Below are 24,461 nucleotides of genomic sequence, written 5' to 3' on the forward strand. Positions count from 1 at the left end.
CTGTGTGTTTTTATAAAGAACACGATTAAGTGTGTTAAGAGTGCTGCTTCTCTGAATTTTCTCACCTTGCACTTTTTTGTGGCAAAGCCGCTTTTTGGGGAAAAAAAAACTTCTGTAAAATAATACACCTCTGGATTAAAAAAAAAAAGCACATTCATTTGAGAAATGCAGATTCATGTGATGGTAAGTTAAAATAAAAGCTTTTATCTGCCCCAAAGCTAAGATAGGGAGAAGGTAATTGGTTTATTATGCTAAGTTGGGATGCACCTTTTTAAATGATATGACAACAAATATTTTTGCTGACCCCCAAGCTGCGGGCTTGTAATTTCAAGTGTCAAATTATCTTGGGAAATATGCAAAACAGGAGGACTGTGCGGGTTGTTTTGAATGAAATATCCGTGCGGCCGCGGAGTCGCTCTAATGGCTCCTAATCAAATATACACCTTCCCTTCCTGCTCCCAACGCAGCTCCTCGTAAACGTTTTTGACGGTGGAAATCACAGATCACGATTGTGCTGCAAACACCTTAATCCGACTTCCGAGCGCCGTTCCCAACAGCATCTGTTTGCGCTGTTGTATATTACATAATAAAGTGGGATGGATAATTAAGAGAGAGAGCTACTTGGGTCCAAGCCCGCAAGAGCTCTGGCTGAGTTTGGCTGGGAATTGAACAGTAATTATTTCATGAGATCTTGTCAGTGTGGATCCCAGTGTGCCACTTCGGGTGTGTGTGTGTGTGTGTGTGTGTGTGTATGTGTGTGTGTGTGTGTGTGTGTGTGTGTGTGTGTGTGTGTGTGTGTACTACAAGTTTACTAGTCCCACAGTCACAGTGCTGATTTTTTTTTTTCCCTCGCAGACCCTAATGAAAATCCTCATACGGAAACACACTCAGACAACATACAAGTACTAGAGTAGTAAGCATTATAGTTGTGTGTATGAGCACGTTTCAGTCGTGGATGTGAGTGAAAACAATTTGAATTGTGCTGTGTGCGAGTGTTTCAGTAATGTGCTGAACATGAGAGAAAGAAAATGCAATCACGTGTATATGAGAGTGTTTCAGTGGTGTATGTGAGTGAAATGTAAGTATCTTAAGTGTTGCAGCATTTCAAGTGTGTTTGTTTGTATATTGTTTATTGAACATATAAAAATGTACAGTACAGTAATAAATAGAAAGTGAAGGTAAGTCAAATTGTAAGAAAGGAAAAGGAAACAGTCATCATGCAAAGATATGTTCAAAGGAGTAGGAAGAAGTCAAAAACCTGTCTAGTCCTACCCCTTGTTATGTAATAATATATAAATCGATCATTTTTCAATCAGAAGAGACTAGGAAAAAGTCGGCATATCAACAAATGCTTTTACCCTTTTGTGTGCTATACTTATCTATTTTTACAACTTTCGGTTTGTATGTACTGCACATACATATTCTAGCACATTTATGTCGATTTTCTCGTATTCATAATGGATATTGCATTTCATGACTACATTTAATACATTTATCAGTGTAATTCTGCTGTATTACTATATTTAGTAAATGTATCAAATGCATCAGCTTAATTCTGATTTATGTCGTTTTTTTGTACTATTCTCTTGAATTGTGTGTGTGCATGCGTGTGTGCGTGAATAAGAATATTTCAGGATAAGACTATTTCAGGAATTAATGTGAGAGCATTTCAATAGTGTATGTGTGTGCGCACTCGCACTTGTGTGTGATCATTTCCCCCCCTTTCTGAATGGATAAGAAAAGATCTGTAGTGATGAGTCCTGTGTATGAGAGAGTTTCAATAGTGTATATGAGAGCATTTCATATCAGGTGAGATTCTCTCTTGAGTGTGTCCTGTATGTGTGTGAACATTTCTGCTGAAGAAAATTAAGTTATGTGTGTGGAAGCTTTTTCAGTCGTGCGCATGTGAACATTTTAGTACTGCGTGGGAGATTGTTGCAGTCTTACGTATGAGAGCATTTCAGGAGTGAGTGACAATGTTCAGTAGTGTATGTCAGCGGAAACAAGTTGGCGTGAGAGCGTTTCACTAGCGTGTATCAGTAAAAGACATTTCTGGCTTGTGCGTCAGTGTTTACAGTAATGCTTATGAGCTTGTTTCATTAGCGTGTGTGAGAGCATTTAAGAGTAGCAAGGGCTGAGACAAGCGACAACATCACAGTACTGACAACCAAGTGCGCAGTCCATTACAGTGCAGGGATTGAAAGCATCAAGCTGTTTACATTCAGAGACGACGATCAAACGTTGCCTGTCACTGCACCGCATCAATTCACCAAAGCGGACATCCATTCGGTTATTTCAAAGAATGTGGTGGGTGAAGTGATTCCGATTCAGAAATGATTCAGTTTCACTTTTGTAGGTATTTTTTCAAATTCAATTAGTTTTTAGATCTGCTTTGTTAGTTTTTATTAGATTTGTGTGTATGTGGTTGTATTTTTAAATGATTCAATTCAGTTTAGTTTTTACTAGGTTTGGTATTAGTTTTGGTTTTTTAAAAATATGTGAAGAATTGGTTGTGGATGATAAAAAAGGTCAAAATGGGGTACGTAATAAAATAAATGAAAATTCCCAAACCACTCTTCGACCTTCCTTCCTCTGGACAGCAATACGGGAAAATCAATCCTGAAAGCTCATTCATGAAATTGACAAATACGTAGTTAGTGTTAATTACCTTTACAAAGTAATTTTAGTTAATCATCTTTTCAAAAAAAACACTCGTTTTGATTTTTTATTTCATTTTTGAAAATGTTTTTTCCAAATTCAGTTTAAAATGATTTCTTTGTTTTTCGTGAACTGTAATAAACGTGGTTGGCTCCCCTGAAGTCGAGGGGGCCTGGTTGAGCAGTTTCAAAAGGAGTGAGTGATCCTTTGCGTAATTCGACAAATATTTTACGGCACACCTGGGAAATGTTGTCATAATGGCGTAGGTTGATATTAAATATTGATTGACGCTTCTTCTGTGCTGCAATTGTTTTTGGAAGTCAAAACAAGTTTTGACATTAAGCCCAAGATGACTAAAACTGGCAATGTGCTTTGTCCTCAAATGACATGAAAAACTCTATTAAGGTCTTTCTTGCTAACATTTTACACATCACACAACCACTTCTCTGCTCAGAGCATGGGCGAAATAGTTGGCATTGGTGGTGCTTTGTCGTTTATAATAGCCACCGCTGATTTATCATCCGTCGCTATTATCAGCTGGAAAACACGTTCCGACAGCGTCCTTAAATGTCAGGTCAGCTCTCTGCTTGCCGCCCTTCAGTGAAAGGAGCAAGTTTGTTTGGCAATGTGATTGCAAGGACTTGAATGAGTTTATGATGTTGTTATGACAGTTATATTTATGATAAGGTAAGCATTTTAAACTTCCCCTTATCGTAAATAATACAAAGTGCCCCACCGGCAGCTGTTGAGCGGAGCGGCTCAACAATGCCACGTTGAATGTATAGATTTTGATGTTTTACACAAGACCAGATCAAGCTGAATATTTGATGGCCTCCTCTGTATCATTAGATCATTATTAGTGCATGAAAATCCACCCGATATTTGCTTTAATGGAAATAAATTATTCACAGTGGTCTCTTCCTGCCCACCTCCAATCTGCAACCTCATTTTTCTCCTTTAAGTCAAATGTACTGTTTCGGTCAGGGATGGGCAATAGGCGGCATGCGACCACAATCTGAGTGGGGTGAACAATTATGGAGGTCAAACATTTTTTTGTGAAAAATGTTCTGCACTTGTTTGCTTTGGCTCATTCAAGGCTGGGAAAAAAATGGCCTTCCTGTTATCAAGGTTCATATGTTTGCATTCCTTTCATATCTGAAGGTTCTCCTTCTGGTCCGTTCTGTTCTTAGTGTATTTACTCATAAATTGATGCAAAATAAATAAGATATGCCCCCCTCCCCCACCCTCCTGACATTTCTGTGTTCAGTGAAAGGAGCATGGACATGGCCCCAATTATGCAAACAGCTGCTTTCACACTGGATTTGTGCCCGCTGTCCCCATTACATACTTATTCCAACACGGGTGCTTGTTTGCGATGCAAACTAAACCACTCTGTTGCTTTTTTTTGTATTTAAATGTGCTTGAATTGGAAAGTGTGTTTGTTGGGTGCAGGAAGGGAGATCGCCGATGTCAGTCACTTTTTTATTTATACAGGAAGTCATGCTGTGGAAGTCCAGCTCCTCTGTGAAATACAGACTCTTTTTTTTTTAATTAATTAAATTTTTTTAATGGACAGCCAGCTGTCAGCCAGCTTTGCGTCTCCTGGAGTGGCTGCGACTCCTTCAGCAAATCGGAAGTGACATGCCTGACAGCTGAGTGTGGACTTTTGAGCGCACAGCCAAATGTCACACGCTGTCAAGACATTTTTTTTCCTTCTCTCTGCTTTCATAATGAGCTTCCGAATGAGCCTAGCCGGAGTCCACTAAAACGTATTTTTCTTTGCAATGCCCAGTGTTCGTCATCAAGGCAGATGCAGTCAATGTGCAACATTTATTGATGAAAATTGCCTCCAGAGCTTTGAGTAATGGTTTTATTAGTTTTGTTTTAATCACTTAGAAGTACATATTTTTTTTGCTCGTATAAATATTTATAGCGAATGTTTGTCGGGATTGGCCTCTCAATTAACTGCAGTGGCCAGAGGTCAAGTATCCATAACGTATTAAATTTTATTTATTTTAAACCACTCGGACAATTCTCTACAAAGGCTTACACACGTTGGCAGAATTGTTGGTTACGATCACAGCAAGCATGACGTCTCTCGCGGTTGCTCCAAGCGCGGTTTGAAAATAAAACGAGCGACTCTCGTTTTCTCACCGCCGATAGTTTGTCCATTGGTGAGTAACAAAAACACGTACAAGAAAGATTGGTTCAATTCTCCAGCTGCTCACTTGCTTCACTTTACTTTTTAGTGCCAACTCTCTTCCTTCTTCACATCTCCCCCGGGACAGACTCCACGTTGGGGACTGAAGCTCCCCGCAATGTCAAACGCCCATAAAGGTGCAAAATAACAAACGCCAATAGTCTCCTGAGTAATTGTCACGGCCCGAAACACAGGCCATACAAAAAAGTGCAAAGTCAAGAGCGTATATGCTACCCAATGTAAGGAAAGCTTGGCCTCCTTGACCATATACGAGGGCATGACAATACTTTTGCATACCGCGAGCTAGCACATATTACACTCTCCTTCCACGGAAACCTCCCTCCCAATCCGGGTCATGGCACCTTTGTGACGATGGTCATTCGGAGTAGTCCTGCCAGAGGCTAAAACCCACACGACCACTGTCCACTGGGTGGAGAGCCGAGTGTGCAAACAAGCAGTGTGCATTGGTAGAAAGTGTTCTGATCCAGTGTTTGGTTCCAATGCCATTGCATAAAAAAGCCAAATGGGACAATACACTCTCCAGGTCAGGCCAGATGTCAATGATGTATATTGTGTGCGGTTATTTGAGTCGATATACGGGCTCAAAGTAGAAGAGCTAGTGATAAAAGTCCACACAGAGGCTGCACCGAAGTCTCTGCTGACAGCTCTGTGACTTTCTCAATAAGAAAATATTTCATCTTCAAGTCATTGTAGCGCATGAAACCCTTCTTAATTAGCAGGGATTTCATTTGAGCTTACGAAATTGCCTCTTTTTACCAGCAGACATCCCGTCCTTCCACATTACAGCACGTTTCTGTGCTCTTTTAATCACTATTGTAAAGCAGTTGGCGCATTGGATGTCCTTATACTTCATATTTATTTCATTTATTAATACTTAATTTGGTGCCTGCTCTTGAGAAGAAATAAGTATTTGGGAAAACAAGGCGGCGTCTTGATCCATTGATTTCTATGTTTTGGACTTGTTTGCTTGACACTTGACGGTGTTGTCGCCCGCGAGGAGTAATTTTATGTCTGCTAATCCTCAAAATGCCTTTTGATGTCATTATAGCACTTGAGTGATGAAATAATCTTCTTAACTTATAGACTGATATGTTACAAATCCTCTTTAGTGTCATATTGCTCCACTTTCCACTTCGCACAGTGGATATACAGTATTATACCCCATTAGACTAACACAAAGATTTGTTCAAGTGTTCTTGCTATCAGAGGCTTAGAAAACAGGGCCCGTTTATAGTATACTTGAGTTCAGTCAATTGTCGAGTGTAATATTTTCAACGTTTTAACCACTATTCACTGAAAACTAGATCGCAATTTCATATTGTCACTTTATTGAGTTCACGTCGACCTCACAGTGCAGTGGTGCAGCGTTCACTCCCAGCTCCGGCCTCCCTGTTTGGAGTTTGCATGTTGTCCCCATGCCTGTGTGGGTTTTCTGTGGGCAAGGTCGGAGCCTGGATTCGAATCCTGGACCACTGCACTGCGATGTGGACGTGCTAACTTGTCATCCACTGTGACTTCTCTGAAAGAATATATCGGGGGGGAAAAAAGTTACAAAAAATATCATAATACCAATCATGAAGCATTACACAAAATATTATACATAAAGAGCAATGATCTTAAACCTGGTCTAATACTAACAATTTAACAAACATTGAGTTCCTCAATATTGAAAAAAGAAGAATATAAAGAAGTTGTTTATTTTTTTTTAGCATTCAAGTCACACAACATAGGTCTGACATGAGGCGAGGCATGCAACATGGTTAAATTGAAGAACCTCTGTTGTTTAAACTTTACATAATATAATAGTACACTATACTATCTTCTATCCTATGATATACTATATTTACTATAAAAAACTGAAAGAAAGTGAATCTGAAAGATGCTTGCTTTTCTTAAGACAGTGATGCAATATCCAAATCTGTCATTTCAATTCATCTCTCGTTGACAAAACAACAGTGGCACCTTGACAAAAATATATTAGTGTGTGCCTGGCATGTTTGCTTGGGGCAAATAATTCTCTCACAGAAGAGCTCATGAAAAAATAATGTAATGAAAATACATAGATGGTCTGGGAAGTACGGCAGTTATTACATTCTATGAACCCCCCATGTTGTATGCATTATTTTATTAGCAGTAAAACTGTTCTGGTTGCTTACATAAACAAACGCACACACACACACACACACACACACACACACACACACACACATAGGCCACCGACTTCTCATTTCCACTCAGTCTTTACAGGACAAAGAAACGCAAAGGCACCTTGGAAATAGAAATGAATGCGAGTACGCCGTGTTAGCTTGGGGGCAAATTATTGTCCCATGGAAAAGATAAATGAGTTACGAAGGTTAATAAAATATGCGGTCGGAGGGTAAAACACAGGGAGTATGATGAAGAGCAGCGGCGATGGAGGGGAACGGGAGGACGATGGTTCAGGTTCATTTGATAGCACTTGTCCTCATTAGGGGCAGCTGGAGCCTATCTGAGAGCAAGGCGGGCTGAACCACATATAGACAAACACTCGCATTCACACCTACGGACAGCTACCTGAAGTATTGGCCAAGTGAAATCTTGAATATAATTCTGTTGTCTCATCACTTTAATCCGACATCATTTCATAGTCTGTTTTTGCGTTTATTAGAACAAAAGGTATCACATATTTTGGGTTTCAACAATAAAGGCACCTTTTTATTTTCTGAATAAAAGGCCTGATACAATGAGAAGAGAGTTGTTTTGTATTATTAAATTCACTGGTTAAAATATTACTACACGGATTATGACTTTTTTCTCAGTTTGAAATACATCCCTGTGCTTTAAAGTATATGACTAAATGTGACCATTTTCATAACATTGCAACCCCCCCCCCCCAAATCTTTTCTTGCAACATTTACATTTAATTCCAGTGGCGCTACATGTGGTAGCTATTTTTAATTGTTGTTGGGGTTATGAGGGGTTCCTTGGGAAAAAAAAATCTCCAGGAAGGGGTCCCTTGACCCAAAAGATTGAGTTTTTAATGAACCTAACATGCAAGCTTGTGGAATGTGGAAGGAAGCAGGAGCTCACTGTAATAATGATAACCTTGTCTTCATTTGCTCACCGAATTGTGAAATCCGTCTCAGTTAACTCAACATTCTATTATTCTGCATGACTGTGCAACAGGTGGATACACAGGTTAAATGGACCTGCATCGAGCGGAAGAGTATTTTTTAATTATTCTGCTTGTCACCATATGTTACTAGAATAATGTAAGTAGTAAATACATCTCATACCACTTAAGTATAATTACATAGTTTCGGCACAGTGGTCAAGAATAACTGGAGTAAGTGATGCAGCCACAAATTTGGTGTTTGTTTTATGCTATTTTGTGCGAGTCACCTTGAGCTGGAGCGTGTTATTTAATGGACATGATCCAACAATATCAATATGAATAGTGCCTTTCGTGTGTGTGTGTGTGCGTGTGTCGGTCTGTCCTGCAGCTGCAAAGGGCCGCTCGGTTTCTCCCTCGTCAGAGCCAGTGCCCTCCAAGGGGCATCAGGGGAGTAGCGCCAACCTCCGCTAACCCACATCACACACACACACAGCAGCCCAGAGCTCACAAGGACTCAACAAAAAAGGCTGGATTCCACTTCCTCCGAGTGGCTATTTCACCAGCCGGCCTGCCAAACTGAGCTATTGTTGACTTGGCATTTATTCGCTGGAGTCTAAACGAGCGTTTAACACCTCCAGTGGAGGCCAGCTGATGATTTCCGGGCGTCCATATCGGAGGTTGGCAACTCTTTTTTTGGACGGCGCTCAATGGTTTTTCGCGCTTGTTTGCAACATTTTAACTGTGGGTGTAAAAGCATTACAAAGTGTTGTGGGCTCTCGCTGGCTGACAGAAGGATGTGTTTTTGCAATTACTGGGTGGAATTAGTTCCATTTCAGTACAATCGCGCCATCTGTCACCGCGGATGAATATTTTACTACGCTCTCTGGGAATGGAATGTCCCGTTAGGACGGAGCGTTTCAATGAACGCAATGTGGGAAAAAGATCCAAATGCAAGCTGAGACTGGAAGCATCCACGCAGCCCAACTGGCTCCAGCCAATAAATGAAATTAAACAGCAAAAGTGCAGATACTTGTGTACAGAGCGGACTTACCATTCGGCAAACACAGGCCGATTACCACGACTTCGATGACTGAGACTCTTTAAACCAGGGGTGCCCAATACGTCGAATGTGATCGACCGGTAGCCCGCGGACTGGTCTCAAGTCGATTGCGGGGGTGTAGGGGGAAATGGGGGGGGGGGGGGGGGATAATCACAGATGGAACTGGCAAAGAATGAGAATTTGGAGCGCCAGGAGAAGTAAAACCCTTTCTTAACACGCTGCAAAAGTGCGGCGCATGCTTCCATCTTCCATGTCACTGAGGTAGGCAGTGATTTCCTTTTCACACACTCACAAACTATAGTATCTTAGGTTATGGTCGATGTGCATCATGGTGTACGTGTGTGTGTGTGTAAGCGTGCATATGCGGTATCAGGTCGATCGCGTGAGGTTGGTTGCTTGAAAAGTAGATCTTTGGCCAAAAAAGGTTGGGCACCGCTGCTCTAAACAATGTATTCTAAATAAATAGCACCTCACGACACAATTTTTAGCAAGCAGATCGGTCTTTTTGATTGCTATTTCAGTAAATTTAAACCGAATTAGGCAATTATGCTATTAGGTTAACGCTTATCGTACTATTATTTATCACATCACTCCAGAACCATGAGCACAAGCTTTTGTGCTTTGGCTAAACTGTTTTTTCTTTTTTTTTCTCTTTTTTTTCGAGGATTAGTGACTGTAGGTGTACCAGGACAGAGTCTTTTTTTTTTTAATCTCCTTTTGTCCTCCCTCCTCCTTCATCTCCGCATTCCTTAAGTGGCTCGGAATTTCTGTGCCCAGCCTTGCAAGCAAGGTCCACACTCAGTTAACCTCGGCGACAGCGTTAACAATGCGGATCCAATCGACTTTAAGAGGTCGCTGCTGCTAAGGTAGGCATTGTCACGTTGGGAAATAATTGCTTTTCATCTCCACAGCTCCAGTAATGAGTGTCAATCAATGGATATCTAAGCCGCGGTCTTTGTTCATTGAGATCTGTATCAACGCGCGGACCTGGCGATGATTTGATCGTCTGATGCTTTGTATGCACTGTCTGAGATTTCCTTCCTGTCTTTTCTTGTACTTTTTTGTGTTTTGAAATCCAATAAAGCTTTCCGACAGTGACCGCCGTCTCTCTGAGGTTGTTCCCTTTCCCAGCACGGTACCAACTTGTTTCGAGACAACTCTACTCTAGTCACGTTTGGCAAAAGCACCTTTAAAAAATAAAGACAAATAATTGAATCGGATAGCAGGATCACTCGGTCGAATAAGCTCGCAATCATTGTTAGCTACCTTGACCTTTGGGCTTCATTCAGGGCTGGATTGGCCATCTGTCAGTGGGTAGAAACCCACTGCAGCCGAGGTCTTTTTGGGCTAATTCGGTGCAGTTTAGTCTTTATTTTCCTCCATTTTTTCTCCAAACATGTAGCCCATGATTTAGAAGAAGCAGCCCATTTATTCATTTACAAATTAGCCAGCAAACTGAACCAATGAACATTAGTAGTAGAGCTATGTGGTAGGCAGGAGGGGGTCAGGAGTCATGTCCGGACACACATTTTTACCAGAATCTGTCTTTATCAGACAATACTTGATTCTTACAGTCAATGCCGATTACCGGTATATGCATTATTTTCACACCATAGCTAACATGGCTAAGAAGTCATTGAAAATGACACAGTCACAGTTTGATGAAATAAAATGCACACATATGTGGAACATTGCTCAACACATTCATAGTACAAATAGTAACAAACCTACCAAAGTAAAAATTGTGACATTCTTCATGACCAACATACACTTTATCCTGCTCATCCATCCATCCATCCATCCATTCATTTCCCAATCCAATCGCGGAGGGTGCTGGAGCCTATCCCAGCTGTCTTCGGGCAGTAGGTAGGGGACACCCTGAACCGGTTGCCAGCCAATCGCAGGGCACACAGAGACGAACGTCCGCGCTCACACTCACACCTTGGGACAATTTAGAGTGTTCGATCAGCCTGCTATGCATGTTTTTGGAATGTGGGAGGAAACCGGGGTACCCGGACAAAACCCACGCAGGCACAGGGGGAACATGCAAACTCCACACAGGGAGGCCAGAGCCGGGATCGAACCCACGACCTCTGCACTGTGAGGTCACCGGGCTAACCACTTGTTCACCGGGCCGCCCAAAATATCGAAAAATATCAATTTCTTTTTCAATATTCTTCATCCAATCTAACAAAAAAATCCATTTCCATGTAAAGTACGTTTTTTTTTTCAGTTACCATCATGAGCCAATTTAACTTTTTTGTTTGTCAGTTCACATGATTGAAGCGATGAGAACACATTTTGATGACATCAAAGCAGAAGCCAACGCTAGCTGTGTTTTGAAAATAAAAAGTATATGATTTTTATTTTTATTTTTACGTTTTGTACTTGAGATTTCAGTGTCTGAACTTTTTCATTTCAACTTAAGTAAAGGAGTCAAATCAGTACTTGCACTTTTACGAGAGTCTTCTAGTATTGGGATTTCTGCTTGAGTACAGAGTGTGATTACTTTTGCCGCCCCTTCCAAATGTTGATACATATCCAATATGAATCATACCTACCGATGCGTGTGAAGCATAAAGATACCATTGTCAACAGATGATGCCCCCCACCCCCCGTTCTGCATGCTGAATTGAAAAATCGATCCGCCCAAACAAGGCGAGTCAAGTGAAGTGGAAAAATCCTTATTTTTTGTTCCTTTTTTTTCGCCATTGATGTTCACATTGAAATTCATGAGCTATTTTTTTCTGCAAAAAGCAACTTTTTCTTTAACAAGAAATGGATTACTGCTACGAGGCAGATAGTCTTCTCTCCAAATATGTTTGAATATTTTGGCACACATTTCTACCGACTGACAATTTTGAAAACGAGGAAACCTGCACAAGTCAGCATTCGAATCCTAAATTGTGAGGCAGACCTGCTATTGTAATCTCACAATTCTTCTATAATGAGGCTAATAGCTGCCACCTGAATTAGATGTACTACGCCGTATTGTGCCTGAAAGAATATAGTTGTCATGTGAGGGAAATCTCTGCTGCATTTCTGTAAGTGACGCGGTATGCGCGCATGGCTGAGCAACGCCACAGCCAATCATGCTTATGAATAATAAAGCATGCATCGAGCTTGACTCATGTTGGCAAGACCAGACCCACTTTGGGTTGGTACATGCCCACCTGATGCACATCTATGATATGTGACCCTAACTTCCAAGTATTGTTGCCGTCCTGTGAAAAACATGTTCATCCATTTGTGGAATTTTCAAAATGTTTATGTCGACATAAACATTTTGAAAATGAACAAAATGAACCGATGTGTTTTTCACAGGACAGCAACGAAATGATTGCTCTGAGTGTTTTGGGCGATGTTGCCAACACATACCCAATTCAACACACTGAACTTGTCTTTGAGTATTGAATTCAACAAATAGGAAGTACAAAAACGTTATTCGCGTTGAGATTCTCATTCATTCCCGCAGCTTCACTGTGCTTTAAACTGTGTGGACGCTGAGCGTCGACAGCGCGGACGCTGGGCGTCTCGAGAGTTCAGAGTAGGTTGTCCCAATGCATTGAAACGAGACGATTCATTGGATAAATGCTGGTTTTGTCCAGCCCATCGGACGCTCAGCGTCTGGGAGTCAATGGACAGTGGGCGTATGGGCTGGCCCGGACGCTGCATGATGATTGGATGATCTGTCTGAGGAATCTCTTTTTGATTGACAGTGAAATCACCCACCCAATCACCAATCTTTTAGTCCAGGCAAACGTGGAAGCATTTTTCAATTCTCCTCTTCTTATCATCTTAGCGACACTCTCTTTGTTGAAAACGACTAGCGGCAAATTAATCTTTTATTTCTGGTGGGTTTTATTGTAGTTGCTGTAGTTGTAGGACACTTGTTAAGTCCCTGGAAACGACTCCTTGTTGGTATGACAGGGTCACAGATCATTTTCTTGAAAAGGAACGGAGATTAGAATTCACATATAAATAAACAGACACTTTTTATGATGTAGGCCGAAATTGAGCTTGCCCTCCTTGACAGGCCAGCATCCGCCACTGGATCCAGCATGCCCCGCGACCCTTGTGAGGATAAAGCGGATTGGATGGAAAAAGGAGATGCACAATCTCCATTAAATTGAAGCAAAAGTTGTTTACAGTCTATTTTTATGTATGTCTAAATATAATATTATAGAGTGCTGTTTCTTATTGGAAAAGCACCTCTTTAAAAAACATCTGAAACAGATAAAATAATAATCACTCCATCACATCGCCGAATTACACATCCTTTGTAAACTCTAATGGGAATAATAATGTATCATTGATCAACATTTCTATCCTGAATCGGCTTTTCTAACCACGTATTTTGCGTTTACTCACAAAGCAAACACTCCAAAAAGCTCGAAGTGATTGTTTGCCCAGCTAAGTGAGTGCGAGTAAGTCGCGGGTTGTGATTCAAGCATTCAGCCTACTGCTGATTCATGCGCCCGACTCATCCGCATCACAAGGAGCTGTCTGAGGGAGAGAAGGCACGGCAGGAAGTGAGGGGATGACTAGAGACGGCAACCAGACAATGAACTGTTGAATCACGGAAAATGGAAATAAATAAAATCCAATCGGGGATGATGGCCCGCAGAGCGAATGGCAGGAAGAAGACGAGCTGGAGGATGAAGAAAGCGCGAGTGTAGGTTGGTGCGATGAATGCTGGCCTCCTCTCACTCACTCATACACCGGGGAATGCTTTGGTTCGCCGTTAACACGGCAACCAAAAATTAATCATTTTCTTTACCCGCTTCACTGCAGCGTTTGTTTCGTTTGAGTGCAAGATAAGTCGGACAAGTTGATGCGGTTACTGTAGACAGAGATTTATTTTTTCATTGACTCCCTTTTAATTCGAATGTCAATTTAATATAACTATTAGTACCCCTAAACTCCCAAGATATCCGAAACATGCATATTGCCCAGAAAAAAAATAAAATGTAATGTTAACAAACTTTTATTTTTAGTGAAAAAAGATGGGATGTGATGAGATTTTTTTTTCGATTCAAGATAGTCTGAACAGACATATTTTGTCAGAATGATAAATTGTTCTGAGAAGAAAGTCACATTTTTCCTAGATATGGTCAAAAAAAATTATGGTATTAAAGTCAAACTCAAACAATTTTTTTTTAAACAAAAATGTTGTTTTTGAGGTATCGTGAAAAGTGCTAATTTTGGAGGTATGAGGATTCCACCAGACGCCCCCATTGTTAGACAAACCAATATTCTGTGTTGTCTATTTTGAAATTCAGCCACTGATCACATACATGATGAGGAACTGCATACTGTTGTCTGTTGCTTTTTCTGATTAACTTTTGTGAAATATATTGGATCAAGAGATCAAAATGGAGATGAAATGTCTTTAACTGCACTCAACTGCACTCATCTGGGTGGACATGTGAGTTTGTCCTTTCTATCACCTCCATCAAGGGGATTGCACCTCTTCAAATTTAGCCTCACAACCTCTCACTCTTAAAACGGTGCAAAAGAAGACCCTTTATTTATTTCTTTTCTCGTTATCTGAGAAAAGCCTACACTGTATATGCCTATGGGATGTTACAAACCATGTCCTATTAACTGAGTGCATTGCATGTGCTTTGTTGTTGGTGCTGCAGACTTGGTTCGAACGTTCAAAGGTTTACTCCTCTGGGATTCATTCGGGAATTGAAACATCCTGACATTCAAACATTATAGCGCTAGGATCAGCCGTGTTTTGCCTAATTCTACAGATATGGAGGAAACGTGGTTCGAAAATAAACATACAAGCACTCTTTAATGACGCTGATGAAGAAAATGTGTTACAGCTGAAAGAAGACTGGAGTTTTGGGGTCAAATTTTATATTGCCATGACAAAACTAGTTAATTTCATTCAAAGTTACGGACACTTTCTCTATCCATCCATCCATCCATCCATCCATCCATCCAATCTAGCTAGCTAGCTAGCTAGCTAGCTATCGGCCTCACAGTTTTGCGGTTGGAGATTTGAATCTGGCCTCCGGACTTCCTGTGCTGTATTCTCCCCAATGATTGAATTCTTGCCTAACGGGGAAAAAATGCATTGTTGGGTCAGACACCCCCGCCCCCCCCCCCCAAAAAAATCAAACAATGAAGTAATGAACTTACCAACTGAACAACCAATGAATTGGTTAATCAATCCTCAATCAACGAGTGACTCTCACTCACAAATATTGTCTCACTTTTTGAGTAAAGGCTTCTTTACACATGGACGGACAGCGACCGTGCGGACATCAGTGTGGCAATGCCGCGAGCGAATTGCCCAGCGCGTACAATAACATGTGACCACCCCCAGGGGAACCCCCAAGACATAAATAGGGGAACTCCACAGAGAAGACAGTGAAGAAGCCTTTCAGATGAAACAACAACCAAAGCTCGTCCAGTTGCCTCCATTCAACTTTTGCAAAGGCTGCGTAGTTGTATTTCGTACAGTCCTCTCTCTCTCTTGTCTCCCCTGACCCTTATTTTCTTTGTCCATATGTCCGTGCATTCTCAGCTGCGGGGCGGCCCTCGTGGCCGGGATGCCACTGCGTGCCGTGCCAGTCGGCAGTGGACGGTGAGGCCCAGGAGGACGGGGCCGAGTGCAGGCGGCTGAGGGGGGGCAGCCCGCACCACACTGGGGACATGAACCTCTGCTGGAACGAGATCAAACGCAAGTCGCACAACATCCGGTAAGAGCACGCTCACGTGTATGAATGGGAACTCTGTTACTATGACGACATGAGCTCTATACAGCTGAAGAAAGAAACGTTTTGCTGTTCAATTAAGTAAATGAGCTGTATCCTCCACCCCAAAAAAACTGATTTTGCAATGATAATAATGCTCAGTTAAAAGCAAAAAATAAATAAAAATCTAATTTGTGTGAATTTGAGTCACGGGTGTGGTCATGGGATGCATTCAGCCGTATTGCAAGGCACCGAGTACTGATGGAGCAACACATGTAGACAGACAATAAACCAATCATAGTGAAAATGGCCTTTCTGAAAAACATTGTGCTGTATTGTTGGAATTGTGCCTGCTGAAATGTATTGTCCATGTACACACCCAAAGTGGAGTGGAAGCTAATGATGTGCGTTTGTATATCATGGCTGAATTTATGTTTGTGTGTGCGTGTACATCCGTGCGTGTTTGTGCGTGCGTGTGTTTTCCAGTTACTCTCTGCCGAGTCATCTAATCCATCATTGCTAGCAAACTAATGCTGCCTCGATTGTGTTCATGTTTGCTCGCGCCAAACTATTAGACGCCACTCATGTTGCTCTCTAATGCTTAACTGGAGACCGTCCAGGCTTTGCCGCATCATTTCCGACCCCTCATACTCCACTCTTGGGATGCTGTTCAGACAATTGCACCCCAACCTCCCACTTAATGGCTTACTTGACCCCGGCGCGTCTAATGTGGAATAGGGAGGATGGTGGGGGCAGGACAGTTGTGAAATTGGTTAAGACACTTTCCTCCGCAGCTTCCGTGTAATTAGATCAGCGAGTAGGAGAGAGGGAGTGGAGGAGTGGGATGAATACAGCAGTGAATTGATAGGGATGGAGGGAGCAGGTAAAGGGCGCAAAGGCAGATGCTACTAAATCATCCCAGAGAGAGATGCAGGAAAACAGGGAGGTAAGTGTAGAGTGAATGAATGAGGCAGAGCTGGGGTAACCTTGAGAGATATGTGTGTTTTTATGCAGGACAAGCGCCATAGAATTTGCTTTGTCATGCCCCCGACGTTGATTGACAGCCGTTTGAACCTCTGCCTGATTAAAAGTCGTCAGGCTTGCTCCTTTTTCTTCCTGAAGCAGTTGACAAACTTGTACACCTCAAAAAATATTTACAGTAGCTCTTCAAGAAGCAACACAATAACCAACTTCAAAAGATATGCTTGCAATGCAATTCTTTGGAGAAAAAAAATCCAAATTTTATCCCCCACCTGCATTGTAAGGTTGATAAAAATGACAAAATAACTCATATTTTGTGGGGAAAAAAAGGCATACTAACATTCCAACATGATATTTCATATGCATGTAATATCAAATTAATATAAAGTTGTCTGGCGGCGTTGCGGGCATTTCATTTCCTGTTTCTGCAGCAGTGCAACTGAATAAGAGCTCATTTGCCTCACAACTTCTTGATAATCTTCTCAGCACCATTTTAATGATGTTGACGCAATTTCGACTTTCTGAGAAAATTTCCCTGGACAGAAAAAGTTTGACAACATCCGCTCTAAGGCCGTTGCTATCCTGTGACTTAGCCTGGAATGAAATGGAACTGCACTTGCTGCAAATGCGACTTCCAAAATTGAGTGGGAAAAGACCAGTTTTTTTCTTTTTCTTGAAGGCGGGGATGAAACAGGTGGAATTGGCGCATGAAGATAAGAGTGAAGCTGAGAGATATGCAATGTTTATGCATGGCATGAAACTTATCAGTGTGACACAGTGTCACTCTGCTAATTGGACTCTGAGATGATAACAAAAGGTTGGCGGTGTGATCACTTTTTTTGATGTTTGGTGCAGAAAGAAGGCCAACTCATTAAAGGACACATGCGCACACGCGTGCGCGCACACACATACACACACACACACACACACACACACACGTTGAGCAGTACATGACCTACTGTGAGAGCATTAGCAAGATGTTGCGGTGTGATTGTTGTACGTTGCAGAGTGTTTTACTTTGTTTTTATACTCACGAATAAAACTGTACATCGATGACATGACGGCAATCAACCTGTGGATGATAACAGAATATTTTGTCAAGTCATGTCAGCTTTCTTGTCAAATATGCTCTATGTGCAACATACAGCACAGATGAAATGTCTTTCCTCTCAACCACAGAAGAGAGAGGAGCCGCTGCGGGTGCCAGCCCTGCCATCAACAGAACAGTTAACATAAAATGACAAAATAATACAACACATCGTCCATCTCTGATAACATAATGTAAACAGCTGTCTCTCCATGGCTGAACAACCAATTGAATTGATCGATGTAATAGAATGCAATCCCCCCCTCCCCTGCAAAATAAAAGCTTAATTTCGGTCTGTCAATTCACATGCCTGCGCAATGAAAGCATCAAGCAGAACACTGCAAGGCACAAATATAAATTGGAAAATAATTGGGCACCAACCCACATCGCTTTGTCGATGTCATCACACTTTTGAGTGACATCATCATCACGACGAATGTACTGATGGTGAAAATGGATCGTGGAGGTGCATTTCTTCTGCGTTCAAAACGCGCCAATGTTGACGCATGGACACGTGTCACATGGTGAACCGCCTACCTCGCCACTCTGACTGGGCGCAGGCGGCCATGGGCATGTGAGGAATGAGTGCTTGCGCATTGTTCAGATTGTTGCAGACAGTCGACCACCCACAGCCGATGTCGGTTCGAGTTACGAGGCGACATTTCAGGCCTTTCATTTGGTCATCTCCACAGTCTTAATTCATTTGCAAGTGTAGCTATTTGCTATTGTCGCTTTCTTTTAGTCCTTACTGGCTGTCTCTGGTCATGGCTCAGTGCAAAAAAAAAAAAGCCCTTGGGGGGTTTGGTGCCCCATTTTCTCAGCCTCATCTCTGGGCAAGCTCCTGTGTTGTGTCTGCAGGATAAACTGAGATCCATTTTGGATGTTTGTGTTGCTTCTATTGTTCAAGGTTAGTGGCTTAAAAAACAGGTAAATACCAGGGAAGGCATTGTTTGCACTGCGTGCGTAACAATCAATTTTGGCATTTGTAAAATTGAGCGTCATCCACTTCAGATACATTGTCACCTCTTTTAACCAAGCATCTCTCTCTTGAAGTTCAGCAGGTTAGAACTGTAATTACATAGAATCCATGGGAGGCTTTTCGCACTCTGAAATCACTCAGCCGGTTTCCTTCCGACTGCCTTCTGGTATCATTGCAATGTCAGTTTTGAATTACATTTCTTTTACATTTAATTATTATTATGTGCGCTGCAAATGTGAGGAAGCTGGGGTGTATTTCAGTGCTTCACAGTCTGTGAAAATATCAATTTCCTTTTGCCGTTTCTTGTCTAGCGATACATAGATGCTGACATTTTTATAAGCGGTTGCATTTGAGAGACTAACATCTTTGTATGTTGGCGAAGGAGCCAAGTTTAGACTGGCTTGTTAGTGGAGCGATTTTAGTTATTTATTTATTTATTTATCTATCTATCGATCGATTTATTTATTTATTCATAATCAAGTAATGTGTTAACCTTTTATTTTTAAACACATCATGGTATCTCTTTTTCCACAGTTTACTTTTTTGGTCTAAAAATGTTTTTCATACAAATATTCACCGTTTGCATAGGTTGCTTTTAAACGACAACACTTTCTAAATTCTATCCAAATTCAAGTTACGTTGTTGCCATTGGAACGGAAATGATCATACAACTACTCATTTGCAACCAAGGATTTCTTTTTAAAATGTCGTATACCTCCTATATCATAGATGTCAAACTCAAGGCCTGTGGGCCAGATTTGGCCCGCCACATCATTTTATGTGGGTCGCAAAAGCAAACCATGTGTGTCAGCTTGCATGATCCTTGCTAAAATCTGTACCGAAATGTCAAATTGTCATTATAATAAATAATTGTTGTTTCCTGTTTCATTCACTTGAACAATAATTGAACAAACTAATGTAATTGACTTGACTGATTTCAAAAGTAGTAATCCATTCATTTGTTGTGCATAAGTAATAATTTTGTGGTTTCACTGTCATAATGGCCCTCGGAGGAAAGACTTAACTCCGAAGTGGCCCGCAACAAAAATGAGTTTGACACCCCTGCCCTGGCTGGTTTAAATTCAACTATGACAAAATTAATTTTCACACTAGAATTCCAAAATATGTACATCAGTTTTAGTGCGTCCCCGTCCCCCCCCCACAACACTGATTAAAAGGTTGTATTATGTAGTTTTCGTGAGCTTAGCCCATGCTGCATCTTTTTCAGGTGTACCCACGAAACATTTCAAATACACTCCACTTTCCGCTTGACTTCCAAGAGCCCCGTTCATGGAAAAAAAATACTGGTTATTCCCAAGGCTGTGGTGCCACATCTGCGCATTGTCTCTGAGATGTGCTATACGGAAGATAAATCAAAGACTTGGATTATGACAGTGAGTCAATCTTATTCTCAACGTTCAGTTCCTCCTCTCCACGCTTGCGCGCACCACGTTTGCAATTGCAATTTAATTGCCGAAATATCAACTTTTCAGCTCGTTTGAGTCGAGCCACTTTCATCGATGTTGAATAACCATCTATAACCGACTGCCACGGAAAATCATTCCCGTGTCGCAAGATTGACTGATGATGAACAGCATGTGTGGCATTTATTAATACAAGTCACTGGCGCCATGATTAACAATTTATCCTTGCATGTCATTTGCTTATTTTTATATGGTAATTTGTCTCATTATGCTCACACTGTCGTTTTAGAGCCATCACCATTTTGCACTGATGTAAATTTCTTATTACGGATTCCCTTTGGCCATCAGCTGTACCAGCTCCTCAAACAACATTTTTCAGTTGTGAGGGGAAAAAAACACCCTATGAGCGTTCTTGTCATTCAGGAAATGGATTTCCCGCAAATCTCAGGAAGGCGGTGGCGGAATGGAGATGCTTCAGGCCAGGCATCGTTTATACTCCTGATGCACAACAAAGCACCATTTCCGAAACAGGCCCATATCCTCACCAACGTAATCATGTTCTCTCTCATTTGTCAAACAGGAGGAAATGTTTCTTTTGTAGATGACACACAAAGATGCTGACCGACTATATGCGATCAGAACGCGTTTTACAAGTGGACCAGCTGGGACTTGCGAATGTCGACCCAGGCAAGCGTGGGGCTGCTGCTGTTTTTATACACAATCAAGTCAAGCATGAAAAAGGCCAGTCAGCGCTGTTGCACTGAATGATCTGCAGCCAGCTGACAGTTACAATAATAGTGCCAAACTCTGACAGGATGTGTTAAAACGCGAGACCAATAATTCTCAAATCGGTTTCCACACCCTTGTGGGTACAAGGGTCAATGAGATGTAGCTTGAGGGTTTTCCCTCCCCATAATAATTTGCAATATGTTATTATGTGGTATCATAAAAAACCTTGTTACATTTTGACTTCAAAATCACTTTTGTTTTGTTAAATATGACTCCTGATGCTTATAAAATACATCTTTGTACCTATGACAAGTGATTTTTTTTGGGGGGGTGAGCAAAAGAATTTTAGGAAGGGGGAGAAATAGTCCTATAATTTAGAGAATAAAGGGGCACCCCCCCAGAGAAGATATCAAAATATGTTCACTTGTTACAATATGACTTCGGTTAGTTAAGTCATAACATCTTAAAATGATGCCCTTTTCTTTATTCTCATAAGACTTAAGAAGTAGAGACAAGACTTTATTGTGAAAACATTCCTTGTCTAAAAACTATGAGTACAATATGAAATGTATTCATTTGTTGTGTTCATTTTTAATTATATATTATATATAATTAAGGATGGGCCAGTACCGATACCAGGTGTTGGTACAGGGCTCATACCGGAGGCCTAATCTTAAGGTATTGGGTATTTGCGGAGCCTGCCGATATTAGCCACCTATATATAGTAAAGGCTAACAAAATCCGACATCGAATAAGTCCTGCTCGGCAGGAGTTGCCGCTATTCTGGGGCAGTATGGCATATTGGCAAATCCTCTTCTGCGTCTGAAAGGAAGGTCTTTGTTCACAATTTTGTTAGTGTGTTATATGAAATTTTATCTAGCAAAAATTCTACAGCTATCGGTACTCTGTATCAGTGAGTACTGGAAGAGTGAATACTCGTACTGGAAAAAAAGTGTTATTGAACATCCCTATAGAAATTCATACATCAAAATAAAAGACAGAAAACACAAAGATTCAACTTTTGACTTTAAAATACAACTTCAAACTATTTTCTAAAATGCCTTCTTTGAGTTCCCCCGCTTATTTTCAAAATGGAGTGCCTACCTATAAGACCATTGATTTTTGTCATTGAATTGCCCTTTGGCTTGTGAGCTCCCAGCAGCACGTGATACAATTCCAATGTTTCACAAGTGTTACATCAGGAATGAGACGATAACGTTTTTTTTTGTGTGCTTACAGAATAGACTTCTGATTCTCTGGTGCGAGGGAACAATTTCCTTGAGTTTGACCACATTTCATCAGTATGCCAACGAGAGGCGAGAACATGTGATGCAGGGTGACACGGCACACGCAATCTGAATTGATGTGGCGCAAATGTTCTGCCCAAATCATAAATTGTTCCCGTGATGACCCAGCGTTGTCTTGCCAGTAGTTTTTTTCCCCGATTCATTAAAAGAGAGTTCAAAAGAAGGTTGGCCAAAAAATAAAAATTAAAAAAAATGACACCAAGCTAAATCATTTACAAACATTTTCCACTGTGAATGTGACCTAGAGCCTGGACAAATATGAGCTATATTTTCAAGAGGCGAAGTAAAACCAAACAACCTCAATAAATAATATGATATTACCTTCTCGCTAGCCTTCCAATTAATGTTGGGCTGCCTTGTTAGCACAGCCTGGCCTGTCTGACTCCTGGGCACTTTTTGCCATGTTTCACAAACTAGTGTTTAGTTGAGTGAAAAGTAGGCACAGTGAGGGGGGAAGAGAAGAGAAGAGCAGAACGGAAAAAGCTGTGCTCAAAGCTTCCTTTGGCCCTGAGGCAACACAGCAGCGAGCTCCTCTCCTAAAACAGCCCAAACTCCGCTTCAGTCTCCTACGCATTAATTAATCATGGAAGCGGCGAATGCTAAGCTTCACGCTGTAATCTCTCGGATTCATTGGGGAGTGGAATTTCTATTTGACAATGTTATTTACTTTTGGATTGGAACCGCCAAGCAAGCGCGGGGGTGGCATGCAACCGTGCTGTGTTCAACTGCATACAAAGGTTGCCCAAGTCACGACACATTTGACATTTCCAGCAAAAAAAACAACAATGAAAGAAAAAGCAGCTAGTGACAGTGATGCGTCGACGCCGGCCGGGTTTGTGGCCTTATCTCTGCTGGATCCTTTGCACGTTGCTAATCCCGGAAATGAAAAGGTCTGGGATCTGTCATTACGACAATATTACGGCAATGTCAAACTGATGTAATCGTGCCTTCCCTTCTGATAGCTTTCCAAGATGTTGCCACTGTTGCTGCGTGTTTAGTGATAAACACGGGAAGTCATCCCTCCCATTGTCTTGTTGTTCATTGATTTGACTTCCTATCAAACCACAATTGGAATGCTGTTATCTTGTAGTTTGCCATGTGGAACATAATACAGTGAACCCCAATTTATTGCAGTGGATATGCCCATCCACAACAGGTGAAAGTCTCTGATATTTATAGCTACCATATAGATTTGTACTTTTACCCCGCCACCCCCCCCCCCCCCCACACAAAAATTTAGACTCCAACATCCATCCATCCATCTTTTAACTTTTAACTTTTTATTCCAACTGGTTTCCAACCAATCGCAGGGCACACATAGACAAACAACCATTTGCTACAATTGGTGCAATAAAGAAGATAGATTTGCTACATCTTGCTAGCATGCTAACATCATTTCGTTTCAGCTTTGATGTTACTTCACAAAGCACGGAAGAGCAGAGAAATAGCTACTCATTTTCTGAGAAATAACTGCGATTAATGTTGTGCTACATTTTGTTTAGCTAACAATGAAGGCAGTGAAGTATAATCTTGGACTTGCTTTTTTACTTTCAAACCCCGTAGCAAACGGTCACATAACGCTATTGCAGAGGGGTACAAAATGAACCGCGATATTGCGAGGGTTGGCTGTACTTTATGATTTTTTCTACCTTCTCTAACAGAACGAGAAAAACAATTATTTGTAAATGTACTAGCGGTGAGCTAACTAAGTGGTTGCTGGAGCCGTAGACTCCTGATTGGATTACCCTGCATGTTAATGCCATCTGAGTGTGAGTGTTGCGCTCCAGTGTTTGTTGAGGAGAAATTATTTACACATCAAACAGCCACTTGCTCATTTCAATGACTGTTAACACTGCTGCCTGCTTTACAGCCAGCAGCCCATTCACTGTTGTGATGGAAAAAAAAAAACTCTTCGTGGTGTTTTCTCTTCAGTGCCCAGCTGCAGCAACATGATTTGCCCCTTTAAGTAGATACATGTCCCCTGAAGCTAGCGGAGATTGAAAAGCAGCTAAAATGAAGGGAAATGATGGGATATAAAATCGGCAGATGGCCAGAGAGCCACTGCAAATGAGAAACAATGCCCCGTTGGTGTGTTGAATGATAAACACATTGGGGCCTTTGTGATAACACATTTCATGCTATTTACTTTGTTGCTGTGTCACAGAAAATAAAGAGCTGGAGTGGCATTGAGTAGGGTACAGACCTCCGTCA

The 24,461-nt window shown here is 41.4% G+C and overlaps 1 protein-coding gene across 1 annotated transcript in view; it reads left to right on the forward strand.

The window, feature by feature from the left end:
• The window catches only part of drp2 (dystrophin related protein 2), a 154,808-nt gene that overhangs the window by 63,423 nt on the left and 66,924 nt on the right, over positions 1-24,461 (forward strand). Inside the window, exon 3 of the mRNA XM_086100896.1 lies at positions 15,575-15,749. Coding sequence (XP_085957022.1) covers positions 15,703-15,749 — 47 coding nt within the window. The 5' untranslated portion in view covers positions 15,575-15,702. The remainder of the gene's footprint in view (positions 1-15,574; positions 15,750-24,461) is intronic.

This window comes from Hippocampus guttulatus, chromosome 2, assembly GCF_054856545.1.
Source record: "Hippocampus guttulatus isolate MCC_2025c chromosome 2, RoL_Hgut_1.0, whole genome shotgun sequence".
NCBI lineage: Eukaryota > Metazoa > Chordata > Actinopteri > Syngnathiformes > Syngnathidae > Hippocampus > Hippocampus guttulatus.